This window comes from Cebus imitator, unplaced genomic scaffold (genome assembly GCF_001604975.1).
Source record: "Cebus imitator isolate Cc_AM_T3 unplaced genomic scaffold, Cebus_imitator-1.0 Scaffold15, whole genome shotgun sequence".
Lineage (NCBI taxonomy): Eukaryota > Metazoa > Chordata > Mammalia > Primates > Cebidae > Cebus > Cebus imitator.
Genome location: NW_016107330.1, coordinates 11,733,070 through 11,756,568, shown reverse-complemented (window position 1 = coordinate 11,756,568; position 23,499 = coordinate 11,733,070). Strand labels below are relative to the sequence as shown.

Genomic DNA, 23,499 nt, shown 5'->3' with positions numbered 1-23,499 from the left:
CTAAACCCCACCACCTCCGCCCCACCTCCCACCCCCGGGGGAGTGCAGCCAGGTCCTGGCTGGAGACTTGGCCCAGCGGCCAAGGGCTGTGTGACCTTAAAGGAATATCTCCCTTGCTAATGGGAGGGCATTGCCTGGGTGGACACTCCCAGCTCAGAGGGTCCTGGGCGCCAGGCAGCCCTCTGTTCCCACCAGCCTGAGCCTACGGCGGGCCTGGCCGGCTGGCAGGGCAGATCCTCCCTTTGTTGTGGCTCTGGGAGCAGCCGGCCTGGCCAGCCCATCCTGGCCTTGCTCACAAAGGGAACCGCTCCCGGGGGAGCCCATGCTTGCCACCGCTGGTTTCTGGCTGGCTCCTCGGCGTCAGAGGCCTGTTCGGGGCCAGGCCGAGACCGCTGTGCTCGAGTGGGAACCCCGGAGTTTGGCAAGAAAGCAGCCAAGCTGTGCTGGCGGACACTGGCCTCTGGGAGGCGGAGGAGCTGAGCATGTGTGTGCGGTGAGCGTATGTGCAAACATGTTCACGTGTATGCACGTGTGTATACATGTGGAGCTCAGCAGGGCAACCCAAGGAACCGCTGTGGGCAAGGGCTGTTAGCATTGGAAGATTCTGGAATCTCTATCATTTTGTTACACTTCCTATTGTTCCTGCTTTAGCTATTGTGTAGCCATAATAAGGCTAATAATAGAAACACAGGGTTTATTCTTTACTGGGTCCCATTCCAAGTACTTTCTGTCTATGAACACAATGGAGGCGAATCACCCTTTAGGAGAGAGAGAGACTATTTTTGGCTTCACGTAACAGAAGCGCACAGGTAAAGGTCACAGCGCCAGCAGATGGCAGCGCCAGGCCAAAACTCAGGTCTGTTTGCTGGGCCACTGGCCAGTGCTGGGAGAGCCTGGGAATGTCAGCACACGGCGTGGGAAAGCTGGGGCATGCAGATTTGCCTTTCAGGGCAGTGAGGCTGAGGAGCTACTTGTCCCTCCAGGGCCAGGTCTCCAAGAAAGACTACCAGAGGGAAGAAGCCCACCTCCTCTCCCAGGAAGCCTTACTGGACTAGTGAGCCCGACTTACATCTATCTTCATGCCCAAAGGAGAGCAGCTTGCTGGGCTGGGAGTGTCCACAGCAGCCCCAGTCTCCTTCCACAACCTATTCTCCCAAAGGGATCTCTCCCTTCACCCCAAAACCAGTCAGTTCCCTTTAAGAGAGGGACTTCTCCATCGCGACACCAGGGCTGTGCTTCCGGCAGCCCCCTCTCAGCAGACCTGGAACCCCTACCTTCCACCAGCAAGAAGAAGCCTCTGGGGTTCTTCTGTAGGATCTGGATGGCCACTGTAACCATCTCAGAGAGCGATGGGTCCGTCACGTTGTTCCTGTTCAGCTCATACTGCATGTCCCCTGGCTCGAAGAGACCTGAGGAGGATGTGGATGCTGAGAGGCGGGACCCTGCTAGGAGCACCCCAAGGAACCTGGGGTGTCTCAGGGAACGCAGGCTCCCCACAGCCAACTTGGGGGTAGTGTATGGTGGCCGGGAGGATCTTTATCTGGGTGGCTCTTGTGGGCCCAGAATTAGGCCCCAATTTCTTTCTTTTTTCTTTTGAGACAGTCTCACTCTGTTAACAAGGCTGGAGTGCAGTGGTGCAATCTCAGCTCACTGCAACCTCCACCTCCCGGGTTCAAGTGATTCTCCTGCCTCAGCCTCCTGGGTAGCTGGGATTACAGACATGCACCACCACACCTGGTTAATTTTTTTGTATTTTAAGTAGAGATGGGGGTTTCACCATGTTGACCAGGCTGGTCTTGAACTCCTGACCTCGTGATCCATTCTGACTCAGCCTCCCAAAGTGCTGGGATTACAGGCATGAGCCACTGGGCCCAGCCCCAATTCCTTTCATCTTCACTGCCGCCAGTATGGTGCGGAGGGATCGCCATGCCCATTTTACAGATGAGGAGCACTGAGGCCCAGAGGTGTTCCATAGCTAGCTATTGTCAGCTGAGAAGTGGCAGACCTGGGGTTCAAACCCATCAGTCAGTCTGCCTCCAGCCTGCAGAGCCCAGGACACAGTACTATGGCCCTAAGGCAGAAGACCATAGCCTGGACTTGATGGTACAGCTTGGGTGTGTGTGCATTTACATGTTGGGTTTGCAGGGCTCAGCGGCCTGTGCAGCGAAACAGCAAAAGGCTTGGAATCACCGTCCCTCCTGCTCAGTGGGCTCGGTTTTCTCTCTTGTGACATAAGGAGAATGATCCATTCCTTGCCCATGGCACAAAGTACCATGTGTCCTATTCTGGTGCTTCTGGTTCTGGTGTCCTTCCAGGACACGCTGCCGTTCTGTGAGTGTGTACACAGCCAAACGATCTCTCCAATGCATGCAGCGTTCACTTTGTGTCACATGCTGTTCTAAGCACTTTGGAAGCAGGCAAGAGCTAGCTTCCAAGATGGTGCCCTATAACCCCTGCCCCCTGGAATTCACGCGCTCGTGTGGTCTCCTCCCACACTAGCCTTTGTATACAATAGAATGCTATTGAAATGACAGCGTGTGATTTCCAAGGCCAGGGCATAAAATATTGTAGCTTCTGTTTACATAAACAGAATCTGGGATCTCTGTGGGAAGCCAGCCACCATGTTATGAGGGCACTCAAGCTGCTCTGCAGAGAGCAGTGTGCCAAGGAACTGAGACCTCCTGCCAGCAGCCAAGACCAACTTGCCAGACATGTGAGTGAAGCATCCTGGAAGCACCAGCCCCAGTCGAGCCTTCAGATGACTGCAACCTCATGGGAGACCCAGCTACACTGTCCCCAGATTCCTGACCCAAAGAAATTGAGTGAGGCAATAAACGTTTACTCTTGTTTTAAACTTTTGACAGAGTCTTGCTCTGTTGCCCAAGCTGGAGCGCAATGGCAGGATCGTAGCTCACTGCAGCCTCAAACTCCTGGGCTCAAGCAAGCCTCCCACCTCCCCTTCCTGAGTGGCTGGCACCACCACACCTGGTGTGTGTGTGTGTGTAAGATAGGGTCTTTTCTGTCACCCAGGCTGGAGTGCAGTGGCACAATCATACCTCACTGCAGCCTTGACCTCCTGGGCTCAAGTGGATCCTCCTACCTCAGCCTCCTGAGTAGGGGCTAAAGATGTGTGCCACCACAACTGGCCAGTTTTTAAAAATTTTTTGTAGAGATGAGGTCTCGCTACATTGCCCAGACTGATCTCAAACTCCTGGGCTCAAATGATCCACTGGCCTCAGCCTCCCAAAGTGCTAGGATTATAGGTGTGAGCCATTGCACCTGGCCTAAGTTTTGAGATAATTTGTTATGCAGCAACAGATAACTTATACAAGTTCATGTCATGCTCATGACAACACAGAAGTTCTCTCCAGCCCTGCCATTATCTTCCATTTATAGGAGAGTCATTATCCCTACTTTATAGAAGAGGAAACTGAGGCAGAGAGAGGAGAAATCACTTGCCCAAGGTCACACAGCTTAGAGGTGGTAGAGCTGGATTTGAACCCAGCACTCTGGTTCTAAGATCTATAAGCAAAACCAGCACGATACATGGGTACAAGCACAGCCTGTGTGGTACTGGGTGTGTGCCTTGTGACCCAGGCAAGCAAGAGGCTGTGTGCATGTGTCTGGGGGATCTGCCAGGGGCACAGCTCTGAGCCCGTAACCTCCAATGACACACCCAGGACTTGGAGCCATGTTCCCTGGGAAATGTCTGCAGGAGATTTTGCCACCACTTGCTCAGCACAACAGGAAGCTGGAAGAGGCTCAGGGCCTCATCCCACCAGACCTGAAGCTGCCCCTGGGCCCTCACCACCTGCTCCCCATTTCCTGGGGAGGAGGGCAATCATCAGGACAGACAGAGACAACTTGGCTGGCTTCTGCCCTGGCCACACATGCAGTAGAGCTGACTCCAGGTCCCAGGCGCCACAGCCCAGGAGCTGTTAAGTCCCAGTTCCCAGCCAGGGTTTGAACTTGCCTGGGCCGTCAGCTGTGCTGCATGCTGTGGGCCACTCTCCTCTCTGAGCTTCAGTTTCTTCTTGTGCCCAGTGGGGCTAATACCCCTGCACAGCCAACAGATTTCAGGCCTAATTCCAGGAACCAGAACTCCCTTCCTTGCCCCTCCCAGATGCTGGAGCCCAAGGCCACAGGCCCCTAAGTGGGTATCAGCCTGGGGCCTTGTCTTCGGGTGCTAGCCACATGCACCCACCAGGCTCCAAGCCACGCATCCTCCACTCCACCCCCTCCACTTACCCAATAGGTAGTCCACATTGTAGAGGTCAAGGGCCAGGAGTTCTGTGCGGTTCCAGACGAAGTGGGAGTGCTAGGAGGAAGGGGTGTGTCAGCACGTGCTGGGGGCTAGGGAGAGTCGGAGGACTGACCCCAGCAGCTCTGGGTCCAGGGAATTTGCTCGTTTCCTTCCCTCACTTAAAAATCCCTCCCTGAGGACCCACCATCCCTGACCTCAAGAAGTGACGGATCAATAGCCCATTATAATGTATAATTCAAGAGGATGAGAATTCTGATAGAGCCCAGGGAGGCCGTGAGCCCAGGCACAGGACCAGGGAGGGCTTCCTGGTGAAGGTGAGGCTCTAATGGGGCCCTGGAGGGCATGTGGGAGTTGAACAGCCTGGGGTCAGGAAGGAGAGATCACAGGACAAGAGGCAGGCACAGGTCTCCAGGGGCCTTGAGTGCTGACAGGCATGGGCTGTGTTTTCTGGAGGCCATGGAGGGCCAGGGAAGAAGCAAAGCCCCAACTCTGCCTTGGGGACCCCATCTAGGAGGGGAGATAAAGGTAGGGCTGTTTCCCAAGGGAATAAAATCCATGGAAAGAAGCCAGCCAGACTGGGCCTGGAGAGGGTCCTGTGTGGGCCTGGACCAGAGGTCCCAGCACTGCCGAGGATCCGCTGTGTGCCCTTAGGTGACCCCCTGCCTTCACTTGGCAATGATAGTGGGATCAGTGGCTTTTCAAGCCGCCTGGGCTGTTGTGGGGAGGAGGGCTTCCTGGAGGTGGCTCCCATGTTCTGTCCCTCCAAGGCTGTTCCTGTTACTCCCGCTTTACAGATGAGGGCACTGAGGCACACTGACCATGTAGCTACCCAGTGGTAAAGGTGAAACTGACTCTAGACCCACTCTTAAGGCACCATTTTCTAGGGATGTGTAGTCTACATGGGACCTAACTGATACCGAGTGTGGCCAGGCTTGGGGCCATGGTGTAGAAGTTCTCTCCCCATCTTAGGGGTCCAGACCAAACTCCTGGGTGAGCACCCTGCCTGGGCAAGAACGATGAAGCTCTGGCCCTGTGTACCACATAGAGAAACTGAGGCTGGTGTCTCTCTGGCTTGAGCTGGGAGGGGGCTCTGGTCCAGACTGAGCTGACTCAGAAGGGATGGAAAGGGTTCAAAGCCACTCGGTCCCACACCCCCACAGACCCCATGGGGCCCTTTCCTGGTCCGTGCCCCCACCTCATTCTTGGCCCAGCCTCATCCCACGAGGCCTCCCCAGGGGCCAGTCCTGGAACTTGCAGAAACCCAACCCCAGAGTGACATCAAAGTGGCTGCCAGGCCACTCCCCACTGTCTTTAGCCCTGACCACAGTCATTTCCAGACCCCAGCTGCCCCAGGCCCGCAGGCCAGCAGCTCGGATTTAAAGGGCCAGAGGCCACTCCAAGAAGCCGGAGCTTAGGGTCCTTCCGGAGCTCCAGCCTCCCTTCCCCAATCCATTCCATACCCCAGCCAAGGGGGGACTCATTGTGGAGGGCACCCCCCTCCCTCCATGGCTCACACACCGGGGCCAACCAAGGCCTCCCCCCCCATGCCCTCCCCTGATCCATGCGGCGCTGCCTTTTCCCTCATCCTCCTCCTTGCCCAGGGCTTCGTGCCCCTCCTTGTGGTCTGTTGCCCCATGCAGGCACACAGCATTCCATGTTTCCTTATCAGCCTCTGTGCCTCATGCATGCCCTGCCAGGGGCCTACACACAGTAGGTCCTCAGGGTGACTGAATGACCACGCAGTTTATTCCCTGGCCCAGCTTCCTCCTCACTGTCCTCCTCTCTCTGGTCCCCGCTCCAAGGGAAGGAAATGATCAGTTACTGACTATGTACCGCTTACATATCTCTTAGGCCATTTGAGCCCATGGAGGAAGAATTCTGATGCCCCTTCTGCAGAGGACAATGGAGCTTCGGGGGGGGTCACACAGCCTCTCCCCGTCACAGGCCACCTCTGCAGCCACATGGCCCCAGTACAAACAGATACCTTGTGTCTCGGTTTGAAGCTCTTCCAGATGTCGACGAGGTCCAGGCCGTCCAGCCGCGTGCCCCTGGCCTTCTCATCAGTCTCGTACTCCACATCGGTTTTATTCTTGGGGTACATGTATTTCCGACCACCTCCCATAATAACCTAAAGGAGACAGGAGCCATCACTTCTGCAGGGTTCCAAGATGCCCAGAAACCTCAGTGACCTCAGCCTGGAACCTGGATTCCTGGAGTCCCTGGGAAAGTGGACACTTTCTCAGCCTGGTGAGCCAGGGTTCAGTCCTCTCTGGGCCCTACTTGTCCGGTGTGGGGAGATGAAATCATGAATCTCTCGGGGTTGTGGTTTGGCACTTCCAGATGAGGTATCAGAGGAGCTGATAACTTACCTTACTTGGCTTCCCGGAATCCATGTAACTCCCACTTGAATAAGAATCACACCGTGTACAGAGCATTCACTGTATGTCAGGCACCAAGCTCTTAAAATACATTCTTACTCCGCCAGGTGCAATGGCTCATGCCTGTAATCCCAGCACTTTGGGAGGCCAAGATGGGTGGATCACAAGGTCAGGGGTTTAAGACCAGCCTGTCCAACCTGGTGAAACCCTGTCTCTACTAAAAATACAAAAATTAGCCAGGTGTGGTAGCATGTGCCTGTAATCCCAGCTACTTGGGAGTCTGAGGCAGGAGAATTGCTTGAACCCAGGAGGCGGAGGTTGCAGTGAGCCAAGACTGTGCCATTGCACTCTAGCCTGGGCAACAGAGCAAGACTCCATTTAAAAAAGAAAAAAAGATACATTCTTACTCAACTTCATACCAAGGCTGCAACTAACTCTGGTCACCTGTTTTTCAACTAAAAAACTGGGCACAGAAATAATGGGTTTTTTCCCCAGAGGCCATACAGCCAGGAAGTGGCAGAGTCAGGATTCAAACCCAGGGCTTCTCCAGCTATGGCGCTAGGGCCCTGCCGTATCCATGCAGCTGAGGGTAGGGACTCCCAGAGCCTCCTCTCCCATGGTGAGAGGCTGCATGCATGCAGGGAGAGGCTCCAGCCAGGGAGGTCTTCGGGGCAGCCCAGCTGGGAGCCAGCCCACCGCAGCCTGGGCAAACAGCGGGGCCGGGCCTCACTACTGTGTGGTCACCACCAGGCTAATTTTACCCACCGGCTGCTGTGTGCGGGCAGACGGACGCGGGACTGTTTGTTTTCCTTGGGAGTCCATGTTTGAAGTCCTGACTATTTTTAAAATAGGGCCAAGAGCATAACAGCAGCCGCCCGAGGTGACCACCACACTAGTGTTCTTTTGTCACCGCGGGCGCCAGCCCCGGCCACTGCCCCTGGCTGACACCTTGGGAGCGCAGAGCCTGGCTGACGCTGGCCCCAGATCCACCATTCCAGGCCTGCACCTCATAGGTCCCCCACTCTATCCTCCACTTCATCGCCCACCTAAGAATCTCGGTTTTGCAGGGTGCATAGGGAGCCAGGAAGACAGCACAGCAGGTGAGGTAGAAAGGCACCCCAGGACCAGCCTGGGTCATGGAGCCCTGGAAAGGCCATGGGCTTTGAAGTCAGACTTGGGTTTGAACCCTGACTCTATCGCCTACTGACCAAGGGCCTGCCACCTAAACTCTGTGAGCCCAGTTTCCCTATCTACAAAATGCATCTGGCTGGGCACAGTGGCTCATGCCTGTAATCCCAGCACTTTGAGAGACTGAGGTGGGAGGATCACTCGAAGCCAGGATTTTGAGACCAGCCCAGACAACATGGGAAGACCCTGTCTCTACACATAAAATTTGTTTCAAAAATGAGCCGGGCGTGGTGGTGCAGGCTTGTGCTCCTAGCTCTTCAAGGGACCGAGCCAGGAGGAGCCCTTGAGTCCAGGAGGTTGAGACTACGGTGAGCCGTGATCACACCGTGGCACTGCCACCCGGGCAACAGAGCAAGACCCTGTCTCACAAATAAAACAAAATAAAATCCAACTAACATCCATCCACAGAACTATTACAGGAGGAAAGGCAGTCATCCAGGGGAGTCCCCAGCGCCCAGGGGGTGGCTGCCACTGGAAGGCACTCCTACTGCCAGAAGGAGTAGGGAGACGGGCACTTCAGAGACGCAAAGTCCTTGCTCCCTGCAGCAGCCGGGAGCTCAGGGGGCAGGGCGAGCTGGGAGGGAAAGAAGAACGGGACCCCAGGTCACGGGTCCCTTGCCCCTCCCCCCAGTTCCCACAGAACCTGACCTCTTGGCATCTTCCAAGTGGAAGACGAAGCCCCCAATCTTCCTGGAGGGAGCCTCATCGTTTCCAGCCCGGCAGGGACTTTACACGGGCTCATTAAACTCCCAAATAACAGACTTGCTGTTTGGCTTTGGGGTTTGGGTTTGTGTCTTTCTTTCTTTCTTTTTTTTTTTTTTTTAAGCAACAGTATTTATTTTCAGGGTGGACACCAGGATTTTTGTTTCATGTACAGTCTGGGGACTGAGGGGCTTTTGGGCAGGGTGGTGATAGAGAGGCAGGTGGGGCTGGGAGAGAAAGGAAGAGGAGGAAAGAAAGGGTTCTCACACAGGTCCTCCCTCCCCACTCACTCCCTGGCTTGTGCCCCCTGACATGGCCCCTGTGGCCCCCCTCCTCACCTCCTGCCCCCCCAACCTGAAACATCTTCCCTCCCCTCAGTTTTCCTTCAAGCTCCTGTCCCCTACTCAGGCTGTCCCTGACAAACCCCTCTGAGGATCAGCCCCATGTAATTATACCCTGTGTCTGTACAACAAATGTTCTCACCTCCATGACCTCATCACGGCCTCCCACGGCCCTGGGAGCAGGCAACTGTGGTTCTCTGTTCCTGTTGCATAGGTCGGGAAACCGAGGCACAGGGAGGGGAAGGGACTTGCCCCAGGCCACGTGTCTGGTGAAGGCAAGCCAGGATGGGTGGCTTGGCCTCAGATCTCTGCTCACTGAAAGGGGTCAACAGCACCGTGTTTCCTAAAAGGGGGTGCTTAATCTACCACGCTGGGAAAAGGGCAGACATGGGTCTCTGCTATAGAGGGGCCAAGTGACCCCCAGACATTTGTGGCTGCAGTGCATGGAGGGCTGAAGGCAGGTGAGTGAGTCTGGTGGTGGGGAGAAAGAGGTTAGGGGTAGCTGGGTGGTGGGGGGGCGGGGAGCTTTCTCTGTCCCTCATGGAATCCCCATTCCAGGCTCAAGGAGCAGAAGTCCCCAGATGCCCTCAGCCTTTGCCCACAGTTGGCAATAAAAGCCTGAAAAGGAATGAGCTGCACGTTCTCACTTAAGCACAGAGAGTAAGCATCACACGGATGACTTCTGCCTCCATGAGTCAGCTCCGTTTGTTGAAGCGTGCTTCAGGGCGAGGACATGTGGCTCCTGCCTAGCGCCACCACCTTCTGGGCACTCGCTAAGCCTCAGGCCCTGTGCTGAGCTCCACAGGGATTATCTTATTCAGTTCTTGGCATGAGTTTACGAGGCAGGTACAGTTCACAAAGGAGTTGTGAAGGGAAGACTAAGAGAGGTTAAGTAACTGACCTGAAGTCACACAGCTAGCAAAACGCAGGGCAAGGTCTGGAACTCGGGAAGTTTAAACATGAGAGCTGGCACTCATCAACCACTGTACACACCAGCTGTTTGCGGGGTATGCTGGTTGAGTGTATAGATATGTGCCCATCTGTGCCCATGTGAATGCACAGGACAGGCAGATGGCACTTCGCCACCACCAGATCCCTGTGTAGTGGGGGGCAGAGGTGGGGCACAGCACCAGGTTCCAATTTATGGAATAATCCCTGGGTGCCTGGTTCTTGGGGTGTGGTGGCGGTCACATGAGGGTTCATCCCAAAGCCCAGCCACAGAGAAATCCTACAGTGCCTGCCTGCCTCAACCGCAAATCCCCTAATGGGCCGGGAGCCTCCCAGGTGTGTGGGGAGCCAGGCCAGGCCACTTTCTCTGGGCCAGCCTGGGCCTGAGGCCTCCTGCCCACCCGAGGCCCCGCCCCGCCCATCCCTCCCCGGCTGCCCCCGAGCACTCACCTCGATGTCCCTGATGTTATGCATGAGCTGGTAGGCGATGTCCTTGCAGCCCTGGCTCAAGGCCTCAGGGGGCATCTCGTTGTCTGAGTACCAGTCCCGGTCAGCCGAGTGGGCATAGGCAGCACTAGGGGTGGCATGGTTCACTCTCGTGGTGGTCACAATGCCCACAGATTTCCCTGGGGGACCAGAGGAGCGGGGTCGGCTTCACCCATAGATCGGGGTGTCCCAGCTGCCTCCCCCTTCCCCCTCCCCGCTAGAGACAGGCCTCCCTTCAGTTCCAAGGATTGCCCGGAACTCCATCTCCCCATCCACAGCAGTGGGTGTGTGGGGGTGGCTTCCAAGTAGCCAAGCAGCTGGAGCGCTGCCTCTGGGACCCTCTTCCGTCACCCCGAAGGCCCTTGAGCTGTGAGCACATGGGCTGGAGTCCTCCCCTTTGACAAGGCGCCCACAGGACCCCTGAGGGAGCTCGAGTGGACTGTGGCTCCATCACCTGTGTATTGGCCTTGGCCCCCGACTGAAGTTCCTGGGGGCATGGGCTGGGCCTCCCAATTCTGAGGAGGAAAGGGGAGTGGCCATGGACTGCACCCCACGTGCTAGCTCTGGCTAGGTCTTCTCCCTCCTCACACCAAACCTAGGAGGGGCTGCGTTTCCCACTCATTTTATAGTCAAATGAAGAACAGACTCAGGAAAATGAACTGGGACCAGAACCCACCACTGAGTGAACCCCAGATCACCAGCCTCCCCTGTCCCGGAAGGAATCCCATGGATATTTCATAGACTCCCAGAACATCAGCACTGGGAGCTCTGCAGAGAAGCCTTTTCCCCAAGGGTGAGTCGGAAAGACTGAGGCCCAGACAGGCCCTGAAGCTGGCCCTGCCCCCCGCTGCTCCCCCAGCTCACCAGCGTCCTTGGCCCAGCGCAGGATGGAGGTGACCTCGTTCCCCTGGGTGGTGTTGCATCGGGAGCGCTCGGTGGCTGCGCTCACACCCACGGTGCCCTCATTGGCCTTCACCCCACACAGGTAGGCGGTGGCGGTACCCGCGCTGTCAGGGACCTGGGCGTTGGTATTGTACGTCTGCAGGTGGGGGGGAAGAGTGAGGAGATGGCCAAGCCTTTGCCGCTATGGCCACCCACCCCACCTCCACTCACACCATGGGGACTGGGGAGGGACACAGAGAGGACCCCATAGCCTTTGACCAGGCCCACTGCCCACTGAAGCCCCCCAGAGCCACAGTACCACGTAGCTGCCCACTTCCTGCCATCATTCCCTGCACCCCAGCAGCACTGGGGCAGGACCCCAACTCTCCAAAGTACAGAGAAGTGTCCTGCGGAGGAGTGGGGCTCAGGCAGGGTCAGCAGAGGCCTCTTTCTGGGCCTGGGGCTGCAGGAGCCAGTGAGGAGTTGGGGAGCAGGAGAGTCCTAGAAAAGGGAGAGGGTGTGGGGGGGTCTGAAGACAGGGTGGTGACAGTGAGGAGGAGGGGGGTTGGGGAAGGGAAGGGTGGGGCCAAGACCGGTGCTGACTTCTCTGCCACCTGCCCTGTGGCCACCATCACAGGGTCACTCTACATTCAGATGTTTAGCAGAGACCCCGAAACTATCTGCCTGTCTGCCTTCCCCACCAGCCTGAGAGTGCCTTGAAGGCACAGAAGGCACCATAGTCCCTGCTACTCCCCCAGAAGTGAGCCAGGGGCCTGACCCAGGGTCCGGAGGTTATAACACAAAGCCACTGTCACCACCACCAACAATGAAAGCTACCCAGCAGTGCACACCGCCTTGAACAGCCTAGGTCAGTATAGGCATGCCTTGTTTAGTGCACTTCACAGATATCGTGTTTGTTACAAACTGAAGATCGGTGGCAGCCCTCTGTCCAGCAGGTCTATCAGCGCCTTTCTCCAACATGAGCTCACTTCATTTGTGTTTTGTTTTTGTTTTGTTTTTATTTAGAGAGATGGGGTTTCACTATGTTGGCCAGGCTGGTCTCAAACTCCTGACCTCATGATCCACCTGACTTGGCCTCCCAAAGTGCTGGGATTACAGGCGTGAGCTGCCGTGCCCAGCTTCTCATTCGTGTTTTTAGCAATAACATGTTTTTAAATTAAGGTATATACATCTTTTTAGGCATAATGCTATCTCACACTTAAAAAGATTACTGTAGGGTGCAAACATAACTTTCATATGCACTGGCAAACCAAAAAAATGTGTGACTTGCTTCATTGCAATATTCGCTTTATTACAGGGGCCTGGAACCAAACCGAAGTATAGCTAATGTATGCCTATAGCCTAATTAACTTCACAAATTGCCTCGGGAAAGAATGAGTGAACTAGAATTGCATGCAAAAGCATATATAGGCAAGGCACGGTGGCTCACGCCTGTAATCCCAAGACAGGGAGGCCAAGGCTGGAGGATTGCTTGAGCCCAAGAATTAGAGACCTCCATCTCTGCCAAAAAATTAAAACATTATCCAGGTGTGGTAGTGCACAGCTCCAGTCCTAGCTACTCAGGAGACTGACGTGGGAGGATGGCTTGACCCCAGGAGTTGGAGGCTGCATTGAGCCATGACTGTACCACTGCACTGCGACCTGGGCAACAGAGCAAGACCCTGTCTCTAAACTCACACACACACACACACACACACACACGCACACACACACGCGTGCACACAGGCACATGCACGCATGCACACGCACACACGCACGCACACGCACGCACACAGGCACATGCACACACACACGCACACACGCATGCACACAGACACACACACGCACAGGCACAGTGATGCTGTGGTATCAGAAGTCAGGATAGTGGCTGCTCTAGGTGGGGAGTGGACTTGGGCATGGAGGGGGTCAGGGGACCTCTGGCTCCTGCCATATTCAGTTGCTCGACCTGGACACTGGTTATACAGACGTGAAGTGGGCTTGGGGATGGGGCTCACCTTGGAGAGGGCCACGAAGGGGAACTTGTCCATCTCCAGCCTGGTCTCCTCCCCAGGGTTGTGGTGGAGCTGACCCTTGAGGATGCGGGCGGCTGTCACTGTGGAGACGCCCATGCCTGCAGTGGGGAGTGGGGGCCTCAGTCTCTGGTGCTCCTGCCTCTCCAATCAGCCTACTCAGGTAACCAGTAGCTCTCTAGTTTGGTACCAAGACAGGTTCACGCAGTTGGCACGGGGCGTGGCTCTGTAAACGACAGTGCACAGCCCCTCTCTCCCTTCCCTCCCAGATCCTCGGGGGACTGCCTGGCAGAGCAGACCTCTTGAATCCACTGCCTGGCCCTCCATTGTTTTAAACAACCTTCCTCCAGAGCCCCAACCCCTTCAACACTGTCCCCTTCAACTCGGCCTGGCTCCCCGGGCTCCTAGCTAGGTGCCCTGTCCCACCCCTCCCACGGGCCTCACCATCTCCCAGGAACATGATGACATTCTTAGCCACGTTGGTGTTGAGCTTCTGAAGCTCCAGGGCATATTTCAGTGTCTCTTGCGCTTGGTTTCGCCAGTACTTGGGGTCTTTCTCTTTCTCTAAACAGAGGGAGAGGCAGTTACTTGGTGGGTGAGGACAGCCTCCTGTCCCTGGACGTACAGATCACCCCACTTCTGATTGCTCAGGCTGGAATGCCTGAACCCGGAGGCGGGGGCGATAATTGCCACCCAGACAACACACCTGTGGTTTATTTATACACACGTGCCATCCAGATCCTCCAGAAAAGCCTGTGGACCCTGGGGTATTCTCCTCACATCTCAGAATGAAGAAACCAAGGCTCAGAGACCACGAGCGATTTCCCCAAGGCCACACAGCACAGGCGGACACTGGCAGAGCTGGGCTTCTCTCCAAAGCTCGTGCTCATTCCTTCTACACAGCAGGGAGATGAGCTGCTAAGGCAGCAAATGAATTGTGCTAGCACAAATTAAGAGTAATGTTTCACCTATTCAACAACACAACAGCGGGGGTCCCCTGATTTAACCAGCCATCAATTATAAACTCTGCTTAGCTTATTCATTAAAGTAGGCTCAGCAGGAGCCTGACTTGGTGGCGGAGTTAATAGCAGTGCTGGAAAGCTAAGCTTACCTTTTGCTTAATGTATCACATTTAAAGGAGCCAGGTGATTCACTTTTGTTAGGATTAGTTAGCAAGGATGACATCTGCCTCTCTATCCTCCCCTCCTCCCTCCCTTTTGGCTGTTAATGACTTCTGTGTGGGGCTTTATGGTTTTAGATAAAATGAGAACCAGGAAGACCTCTTTCTTTCTCTCTCCCTCCTTCTCATGAGTGCATGTGTCCAGCAACCAATCCACAGCTTTTGTGCCTGACAGACCTCAGTGAAAACCCCAGCTGCTCCAAGAATTGAACCCAGAGGCGGGGGCAATAGTTGCCCACACAGACAACACACCTGTGGTTTATACACATGTGCCATCCAGATCCTCCAGAAAAGCCTGTGGACCTTCAGGTCTTCTCCTCACGTCTCAGAATGAAGAAACCAAGGCTCAGAGACCATGAGCGATTTCCCCAAGGCCACACAGCACAGGCAGACACTGGCAGAGCTGGGCTTCTCTCCAAAGCTCGTGCTCATTCCTTCTACCCAGCAGGGAGATGAGCTGCTAAGAACTAGCTGTGTCACCTGCCTGAGGCTTAGTCTCTTCCCCTGTCAAATGAGATCGCTGCCTCATCCCCTCAGGGTCTCTCTGGGGACCCGGCCAGATAAGGCAAGTGACACAGTGATGTACAGAAGAGGCTCAAAAGTTGCCTCCTGCCCCCATTATCCCACCTCCAGGGCTGGACCAGGATCCTGGCTATGGGAACTGGAGTCCTTCCCAGAGTCTGCGGGGCTCCCTTCTGTACCGGGGCCCAGTCAAATCGGCTCCAAAGCCTGGAGAGGCTCCCTGGCAGTTTCCTCTTTGGATGCCTCCCGCTGCACAGAACGGGGGGAGAGGTCAGGAGGGGTGGGAGGGCCTTGTGCAGGGCCATGTGGCATGTTCGTGGGCTGGGGACACAATCCTCATCTTCTGGCCCAGCTCCAACCGGCGCGTGGCTCTCGGGGCAGCCGTGGGTGAAGAACAGCCCTCCTTCCTCACACATGCACTGGCTGTGGGTGAGGTGCCAGGCACCCCCCACACAGCTTCTCTTATTCCTCCCAGCTGCCCTGGCGTGTGGGCACCAGTGTCTCCTCCACATTAGGAAATGGAGAGGCTGAGATTAGGGCTGCAGCGGGAGAACTGGAAATTCACTCGTCACCGTGGCTCTGCCCCAGCCTACGACAGCACAGGCGAGGAGTGGGCAGGATACTGTGTTGCACCTCTAGCCTTGGACACAAGCACACCCCACGCCCTTCCCTAAGAGGCCTCCCCTTATGCCACCGCCACCTCAACCCCTCAGCCCACTGCCCTCACTCCAACAGCCCCAGGTCCACCCTCGCACTTCTGGAAGTGTCTGCTGAGGGCGTCAACATCAGACGTCCCCACATGGTCCCCACTGGGAATCGGGAGCACCTTGTCCCTTCTGCCCGACAGGGTGCCTTTGGACAAGAGTTTCCGCCCCAGGAAATGGGAGACCCATAGCTATCCATGAGCAGTTTCAGGATGACATGAGATAGAGCCTGGGCAAGTCCCGGGCCAAGGGTTTAGCTTGGAGGTCCCACAGGCCCAAGCTGGTTCCAATCTCCCTCCTGCCTTCCTCAAAACACATCGCAATCCTGTTGGTCATGAAGCCTCTTTGGCCAATTGGGTGCCATTGGGCGGTGAAGACCTTCTACCCACCCTGACCCCCTACAACCTGTCCCTGACTTAACAGCTTGGAGGTCCCAGGGCTGGTCCCTCTCCCTCAAGTGCTTGTTCCCTCTAGGCTGGAGTCCTGAGAGGGTGGAGTCCTTGTCTTTTCCACCAGAGCCACCCAGGGCCTATCCCTGAGAAGGGTCTGTCCCTGATTTAAGCAACGATGGCTCTGGATAACTGGATTCCAGGAGGCCAGTCTCTTTGGAGACTATTAAATGATATATGCAAATGCTGATGATAAAATGCCACAGGGAAAGAGCACTGATCGGTACACACTGTATGCTTCCATTTATATGAAGCTCAAAACAGGCAAAGTGAGTCTCTAGTGGCCAGGGCAAGCCTGGGCACTTCCTCTGGTTTTGGGAGGAGGTTGGCTGGGAAGGGCACAGGAAAACCCACAGATGCCCCATGGCCAGAAATGTTCTGTCTTGATCTGGGTCGTGGTTACACAGATATCAATATATGTCAAAAACTTTTCATGCACGCAGTGTGGAGGCTCACACCTGTAATCCCAGCACTTCGGGAGGCGAGGCAGGAGGATCATGAAGTCAAGAGATCAAGACCATCCTGGCCAACATGGTGAAACTGCGTCTCTACCAAAAATACAAAAATTAGCTGGGCGTGGTGGCACACGCCTGTAGTCCCAGCTACTCGGAGGCTGAAGCAGAAGAATCGCTTGAACCCGGGAGGCGAAGGTTGCAGTGAGCTAAGATCGTGCCACTGCACTCCAGCCTGGTGACAGAGTGAAACTCCCATCTCAAAAAAAAAAAAAAAAAAAAATTCATGCTATGTATTTAAGATCTGTGCCCTTTTCTGTAAGTTATACCTAATTGAAGAAGGAAAAAAAAAAAGGCTGGGGCGGTGGCTCATGCCTGTAATCCCAGCACTTTTGGAGGCCATGGTGGGAGGGTTGTTTGAGGTCAGGAATTTGAGGGTACAGTAAGCCATGATTGTGCCACTGCACTCCAGTCTGGCGATAGCAGATACAAAAAGCAGAATCGTTGAACATGTGAAGGTTTTTCATGTTGTCACTTTTTCACCTTCTCTCTTTTCATCCCTTAGTCCATCTTTCACCCAGGTGGGCTGTAAGTGCTGAGAAAGCAGGGACCCCATCCCAGAATGACCTTGGTGTCCAGGGATGCAACAGAAAGGCACCACCATCTCAGAGGCAGCAATGGCCTGAGAGCCCAGCAGCCTGGGTTCCATTCCCAGCTCAAGTTCAGTGCCCCGCTGCACCCCATCTCCTCATCTGCTCAAATACAGCCGTCCTAAGAGAAGAGACCGACATTCTGAGCATCCCTCCTTGCCAGACACTCTGACTATCCCATGTGACTCTCACAACGGCCATAAGGGGGAGGAATTTTTTGGGGGGTGGGGAATGGAGTCTCGCTTTGTCACCCAGGCTAGTGTAATGGCACAATCTTGGCTCACTGCAACCTCTCTCTCCCAGGTTCAAGCGCTTCTTCTGCTTCCGCCTCTCAAGTAGCTGGGACTACAGGCGCACACCACCACGCCCAGCTAATTTTTGTATTTTGAGTAGAGACTGGGTATCACCATATTGGCCAGGCTGGTCTCAAACTCCTGACCTCATGATCTGCCCGCCTCAGCGTCCCAAAGTGCTGGGATTACAGGCATGAGCCACCCACCCGGCCAAGGGGAGGAATTCTTATCCCCACTGGACAGATGGAGACACTGGGGCGCAGGAAAGGCAAGTGGGGACTTCTAGCCACATAATGGACTGAGCCGAGGAAGGCTCTCTTCTCCAGCTCCAGATACAGAAATGCTGAACAAAATAAAAAGTAGCACATAGCTTGAAAAAGGAAGAAAAGGAGGAAGGAAAATCCTCAGGAGGCGGCATCAATGAGGAAATCTAAAACCAGAGGGGCCACAGGAGCTGATGCAAAGAGGAATGCTTGGGATGGCAGGGCAGGTACAGGTTCAGGCTGCAGCTGGTTTCTTATCTTTTTTGAGATGGAGTCTCGCTCTGTTGCCCAGGCTGAAGTGCAGAGGCACAATCAAGGCTCACTGCAACCTCCACCTCCTGGGTTCGAGTGATTCTCTTGCCTCAACCTCCCAAGTAGATGGAATTACGGACACACGCCACCATGCCCGGCTACTTTTTGTATTTTTAGTAGAGGTGGGGTTTTGCCATGTTGGATAGGCTGGTCTTGAACTCCTGACCTCAAGTGATCCGCCCACCTCGGCCTCCCAAAGTGCTGACATTACAGGCATGAGCCACCGTGCCTGGCCGGAGTCTGGTTTCTTTTTGAGAGACAGTCATTCTGTCATCCAGGCTGAAGTGCCATGGCTTGATTCTAGCTTACCGTAATCTTGAACTCCTGGACTCAAGTGATCCTCCCACCTTAGCCTCCCAAGTAGCCAGGACTACCAGCATGCAGCAGACTGTGTCTGGCTAATTGTTTGTTTGTTTGTTTGTTTGTTTTTGGAGATGGGGGTCTTGCTATGTTGCCTAGGCTGGCTTCCAACTTTTGGGCTCGAGTGATCCTTCCACCTCAGCCTCCCAAAGCATGGGGATTATAGGCATGAGCCACCACGCCAGGCCTGCTGAAGCTGTTTTAAGGTACACATTTTGCCTTGGAGCTATGGAAGGGATGGATAAAGACAGTCATTCATAAGAAATGTGAATTCAAGTCCAACTCTGAGTCAGGTCTAAGTGGGGATCTGAATTTATAGTGTAAGAACTGCAAATCAATAAATTAACGTAAAAACTGGTCTAGCGTCCTGAAAACACCCTTCCATACTGTGGAAACGCTTCCATGTGAGTCTCCAACAGAAAAACAAAAAACTCAGTGTGGAAGGTGAGTTCACTAGTGAGAACAAAATGTGCAATCCCATGAGGGAGAATGAACAGGCAAAACCCACAAGAGACGCCGCGGACCAAGACTCGGAAGAGTCCATAGGATTCATTCTATTTCAGATGATTAAAGATAAAAGAGAGAACAGAAACCCCAATCAAAGACTAGTATAATATAAAGGAGAAAAAGCTGGGTGCAGTGGCTCACGCCTATAACCCGAGCACTTTGGGAGGCCAAGGCCGGCGGATCATTTGAGGTCAGGAGTTCTAGACCAGCCTGGCCCACATGGTGAAACCCTGTCTCTACTAAAAATACAAAAATGAGCTGGGCGTTGTGGTATGCGCCTGTAATCCCACCTACTCAGGAGGCTGAAGCAGGAGGATCACTTGAACCTGGGAGGTTAAGGTTGCAGTGAGCTGAGATCACGCCACTGCACTCCAGCCTGGGCGACAGAACAAGACTGTCTCAAAAAAATTAAAAAATTAAAATAAAAAAAAAAATATATATATATATATATATGAAAATAGTGACCTACATGTGCAATTAGCAGAGCTGAGGTTTCCTGCTCTGAACACTGCTTTTAGCTCTTAAATACTTTGGATGGTTCTGTGACCTTGAACATAGACACTGCCCTCATCCTACCCCATCAGCACCACCTATTTATCCCTGCACTTGTGTCCCCAGGCATACCTGGCACTAACGAGCTGGTAAGGCAGGTTCCAATGGCCAGTACTAAGAATGGTGAAATCATGGTGCACCCCAAGACCTGCTTTATCTCTGGAGCCCAGAAATTTGATCGACACGGGTGGGGTGGGCTGGCAATGGTCAGATGTTAACTGATGCTCCAATCCTAGAAATTAAAAGAGAAAAAGAAGCATGTGGGGCACAGCTCTAGAGATCGCTTTTCCACTCACTCATTCATTCCTTGGTTCATTCAACAAGTATTCAGTGAGCACCAATTACAGACAAGGCATGGGGCTAGATATTGGGATGCCAAACCTCGGTGGTCCCTGTCTCAGGAAGCTTAACCACACGAACAGTTGTGTCAGCATCAGTGAGTTTCACGCTGCAAAACAGTTCCGTCGCATTTCCTAAGTGAATTTCCACTCAATTCATCTGAAGCCCACCACCTCCCAGAGTCCAATCTTTCTCAAGCAGTGTGTCTCAAACGGTAAGGAGAGCAAGCATCTGAATCCGCTGAGGGCTTGTTACAACAGATTCCTGGCCCACCCCACAGGCTCTGATTGTATTTCTCATAAGCTCCCAGGAGAGGGCTGCTGCTTTTCAGACCACACCTTGAGAAGTCCGGTTCTAGAGCACTCCGTCTTTAGCCTTGTAATTAACTGAGTCCCAGAAAAACCAGGGATAAAGCAAAGAGCACATCTTTTCTTTCAGGACCCTGACATTTGCTACATTCTCTCCTAGAGCTTGTCGTTTGTGGTAAGAGATATAAAAATGGTAGGAGTCACATATGTGAACGAACTGGCTGATAAGGGTGGCCATTCTGGGTGGTGACATCATAGATAATGGATTTTTCTTTTTCATTGTCTTTTCTGCATTTCCTAAATTTTCTTTTGTGCTGAGATACTGTATTAGATAGATATATATATATGTATTTTTTAAATTTATATATATTTAAAGTTGGATATAATTGAAGAGCTAAGGGAAAAAGAAAAAAAAAAAAAAAGGCTGGAATGAAATACACCAAAATATTAACTGTGGTTTTCTCTGGGTGGTAGGACTATGAGTGATTATTTCCTCTTTTTAAAATTTTTTTGAATTTTCCAAGTAGCCTAAAGCGAGCATGTATTAATGGCATAAGAATGTTTTCACACTGTGGTCATCCTGTTAAATCGCAAGGAACAACCCCATTAGCAGCTGGGAAGCATATTAAACCTGGTGCCCATGAGTTACAAGATGAAGAATTTTAAATGGCAAGAGTTTCACCGGGAAATAATGTTACTGCTTCAACGAAGACCAAGATATTAGGACATTTGTTGTGGGAAGCGGCAGTAATACACACTCCACCATTAGGAAAGTGTTGTGACAGGTAAGATCCCACTCTAGTACAATTATTATACACTAAGTAAAAACAAAATAAAACATTTTTTTAAAAGTTTTTTAAAGAAACAAAGCCAGGCATGGTGGTACATGCCTGTAATCCCAGCTACGTAGGAAGCTGAAGCTGGGGGGAAGTTCGCTTGAGGCAACACAGCGAGACCCTGCCTCTAGGGAAAATGTTTGTATTTCAGTTTTTTTAAGATTTTCTTTTCTTTTAAAAAATTCTTCTCTTTTTGGCTCCAGCTCAAAGGAAAAAGTTTTTTTTTTTTTTAATTTAAAAATAGATGAAAAAAAGAAACCACTGCCACCAGAAGACGGGATCTTGATTCAACCTTGAAAACATGCAAGCTGCACTCAGAAGTGAGGGCTCTGGGGTAGGGGCTGGGAGCGGGGGTGCAGAGTGGGAATTAAAGGAAATATCCCACATCTAACATCTAACAGCACTTAACTGAGTGGTACAATTTGGAGTTTCAGATGATTCCTAATTTTTTTGGTTCTACTTTATGTTTCCAAATATTCCTACAGCAAATCCTAAAATCAGAAAAATGTTATTAACTGAATACAAAATACTAACACATTAAGCTATTATGTAAAATCACTTAAAACCGAAGTCACCTCTTTCAGGAAGCCTCCAGGATGGTCACTTATCCCTGTATACCCCCGCTGAGCTTCATGCCACTTCAATCATCACATGTAGCTAGCTCACTTTTTGAAGGTAGTAATTCTTTCCTGGGCCATCTCAGCCACTACACCGGGAGCTGCTGGCAGGGAGGACTTTGTCTTGTTTTTCTCTGCACTCCTAGTGCTTGGCACAGTAAATATTTACATCAGTTGTAAGCCAGTGCCCTAAAGAAGGAGGTCGGGGGAAGGGAAGAGCCATCCCAAATTCTCTCCTATGTGTGTGCAGGAAAGTCCAAGAGTTCCTGAAGATGGGTAACTACCGGAACGTCGGCTCACCGTCGGTGGAGTGTAGACCGGTGCGGCGCATGGGAAAACCGGCAGCATCTACCAAAGCTGATCAGCCCACCTGCGCCCTGTGACCCGCTTCTCTCCAGCAAAACGTGCACATCAGCTCTGTTCATGATGGCTTCAAAACCGCCTCCATCTATGGCAGGCTGCATGCATATGTTGTGTGTGTTCACAACACAGAAACTGCCACAGCAAGGAGCATGGACAATCCACAGCTCTTCACAACAGGAATGAATCCTGCAAGGTAAGGCTGAGCAAAGGAAGCAAAGCCCAGGAGCACTTACAGGGTGATTCCATCGACAGAAAGTATGAAAACTAACCCAGGGTGTTGGGAGACAGGATGGCGGCTCTACATGGGGGGCATGGAAACAGGAAAGGACTGCTGGGGTGCTGGGGCAGGTCTGTTTCTTATCGATCTGGGTAGTGGGTGCTGGTGACACAGTGGGTTCAGTTTGAAAATTCAACAAGCTGTCGATATATGATACACGTATTTTTCTCTTTGTGTGTTTTATTTCAATAAAGTAAACACTACTCTTTGGGAGCTTATATAAACAAAAGGTCACCGACAAAATGACATCAAGTCTATGTGCTGCACTCCACACTTGATAAGGAATTTCACCATGATGTTTCACTAACAAACTACGCAGTGGACAGAAAAGGACCTGTCATCTCCTTTTACAGATGAGGAAACCAAGGCTATGGAAGGAGAAGTGACTTGCCCAAGGTTACTGAGAGGAAGATGGCAGAGCAGAAACCTGACCACGGGTTCCTGATTCTGGAATTAGCAATTAGATTACCATCAGTCACCCCCTCCAGAGGGAGGGGTTTCCATTGTCCCAAGTGTAAAACGAGGGTTCTGACGTTTGACACCTGAATAGATTCTATTAACCACCACCACAATCAGGACCCAGAACAGCTCTGCACCTGCAAAATCTCCTTTGAGCTCTTTATAGCTGCACAATCCCCCATCCCTAAATCTGGTGATCCCTGATCCGTCCTCCACCACCATGTTTTTGATAGATACGGTATTAAAGTCACAGATCAACGTGGGAGGGTTTACGTCTCTACCACACGGAGTCATCCAGTCACGAAGACAGCGAGTCTCTCTGCTCACTGTCAGAGTTCTTTGGTATTATCAGCGCTCCATCATCTTAGGCCTGTAGGTCTTGGATATGTTTTATTAGATTTACACCTATGGGTTCCATTGTGTAATGGTTAGCACTCTGCATCTAGATTTATACCTATTTCAATTTTTGGGAGCTACTGTAAATGGCATTGTTTCTGAAATTATTCATTACTAGTACATAAAAATACTATTGAGCCAAGCGCGATGGCTCACACCTGTAATCCCAGCACTTTGAGAGGCTGAGGCAGGTGGATCACTTGAGGTTAGGAGTTTGAGACCAGCCTGTCCAACGTGATGAAACTGTCTCTACTAAAAATACAAAAATTAGCCAGGTGTGGTGGCATGCACCTGTAGTTCCAGGTACTTGAGAGGCTGAGGCAGCAGACACTTGAACCCGGGAGGCAGAGGTTGCAGTGAGCTGAGATTGAGCCACTGCACTCCAGCCTGGGTGAAAAGGCAAGACTCCATCTCAAAAAAAAAAAACAAAAAGAAAACACA

General features: G+C 52.7%; 1 protein-coding gene across 6 annotated transcripts in view; it reads right to left on the bottom strand.

Annotated features, from left to right (window-relative positions):
* ALPL (alkaline phosphatase, biomineralization associated) overlaps positions 1 to 23,499 on the bottom strand; it is a 71,531-nt gene that overhangs the window by 3,513 nt on the left and 44,519 nt on the right. For 3 of the 6 annotated variants that reach the window (XM_017506833.2, XM_017506818.2, XM_037730634.1), the window contains exons 2-9: positions 19,536 to 19,695; positions 13,664 to 13,783; positions 13,205 to 13,320; positions 11,172 to 11,346; positions 10,272 to 10,447; positions 6,249 to 6,392; positions 4,249 to 4,318; positions 1,275 to 1,409 (exon numbers count right to left, since the gene is read on the bottom strand). In XM_017506833.2, coding sequence (XP_017362322.1) covers positions 1,275 to 1,409; positions 4,249 to 4,318; positions 6,249 to 6,392; positions 10,272 to 10,447; positions 11,172 to 11,346; positions 13,205 to 13,320; positions 13,664 to 13,783; positions 19,536 to 19,596 — 997 coding nt within the window. In that variant the 5' untranslated portion in view covers positions 19,597 to 19,695. Of the gene's footprint in view, positions 1 to 1,274; positions 1,410 to 4,248; positions 4,319 to 6,248; positions 6,393 to 10,271; positions 10,448 to 11,171; positions 11,347 to 13,204; positions 13,321 to 13,663; positions 13,784 to 19,535; positions 19,696 to 21,521; positions 21,660 to 23,499 lie in introns of those variants that run through there. The other 3 variants (XM_017506820.2, XM_017506848.2, XM_037730651.1) reach the window with 3 other exon arrangements.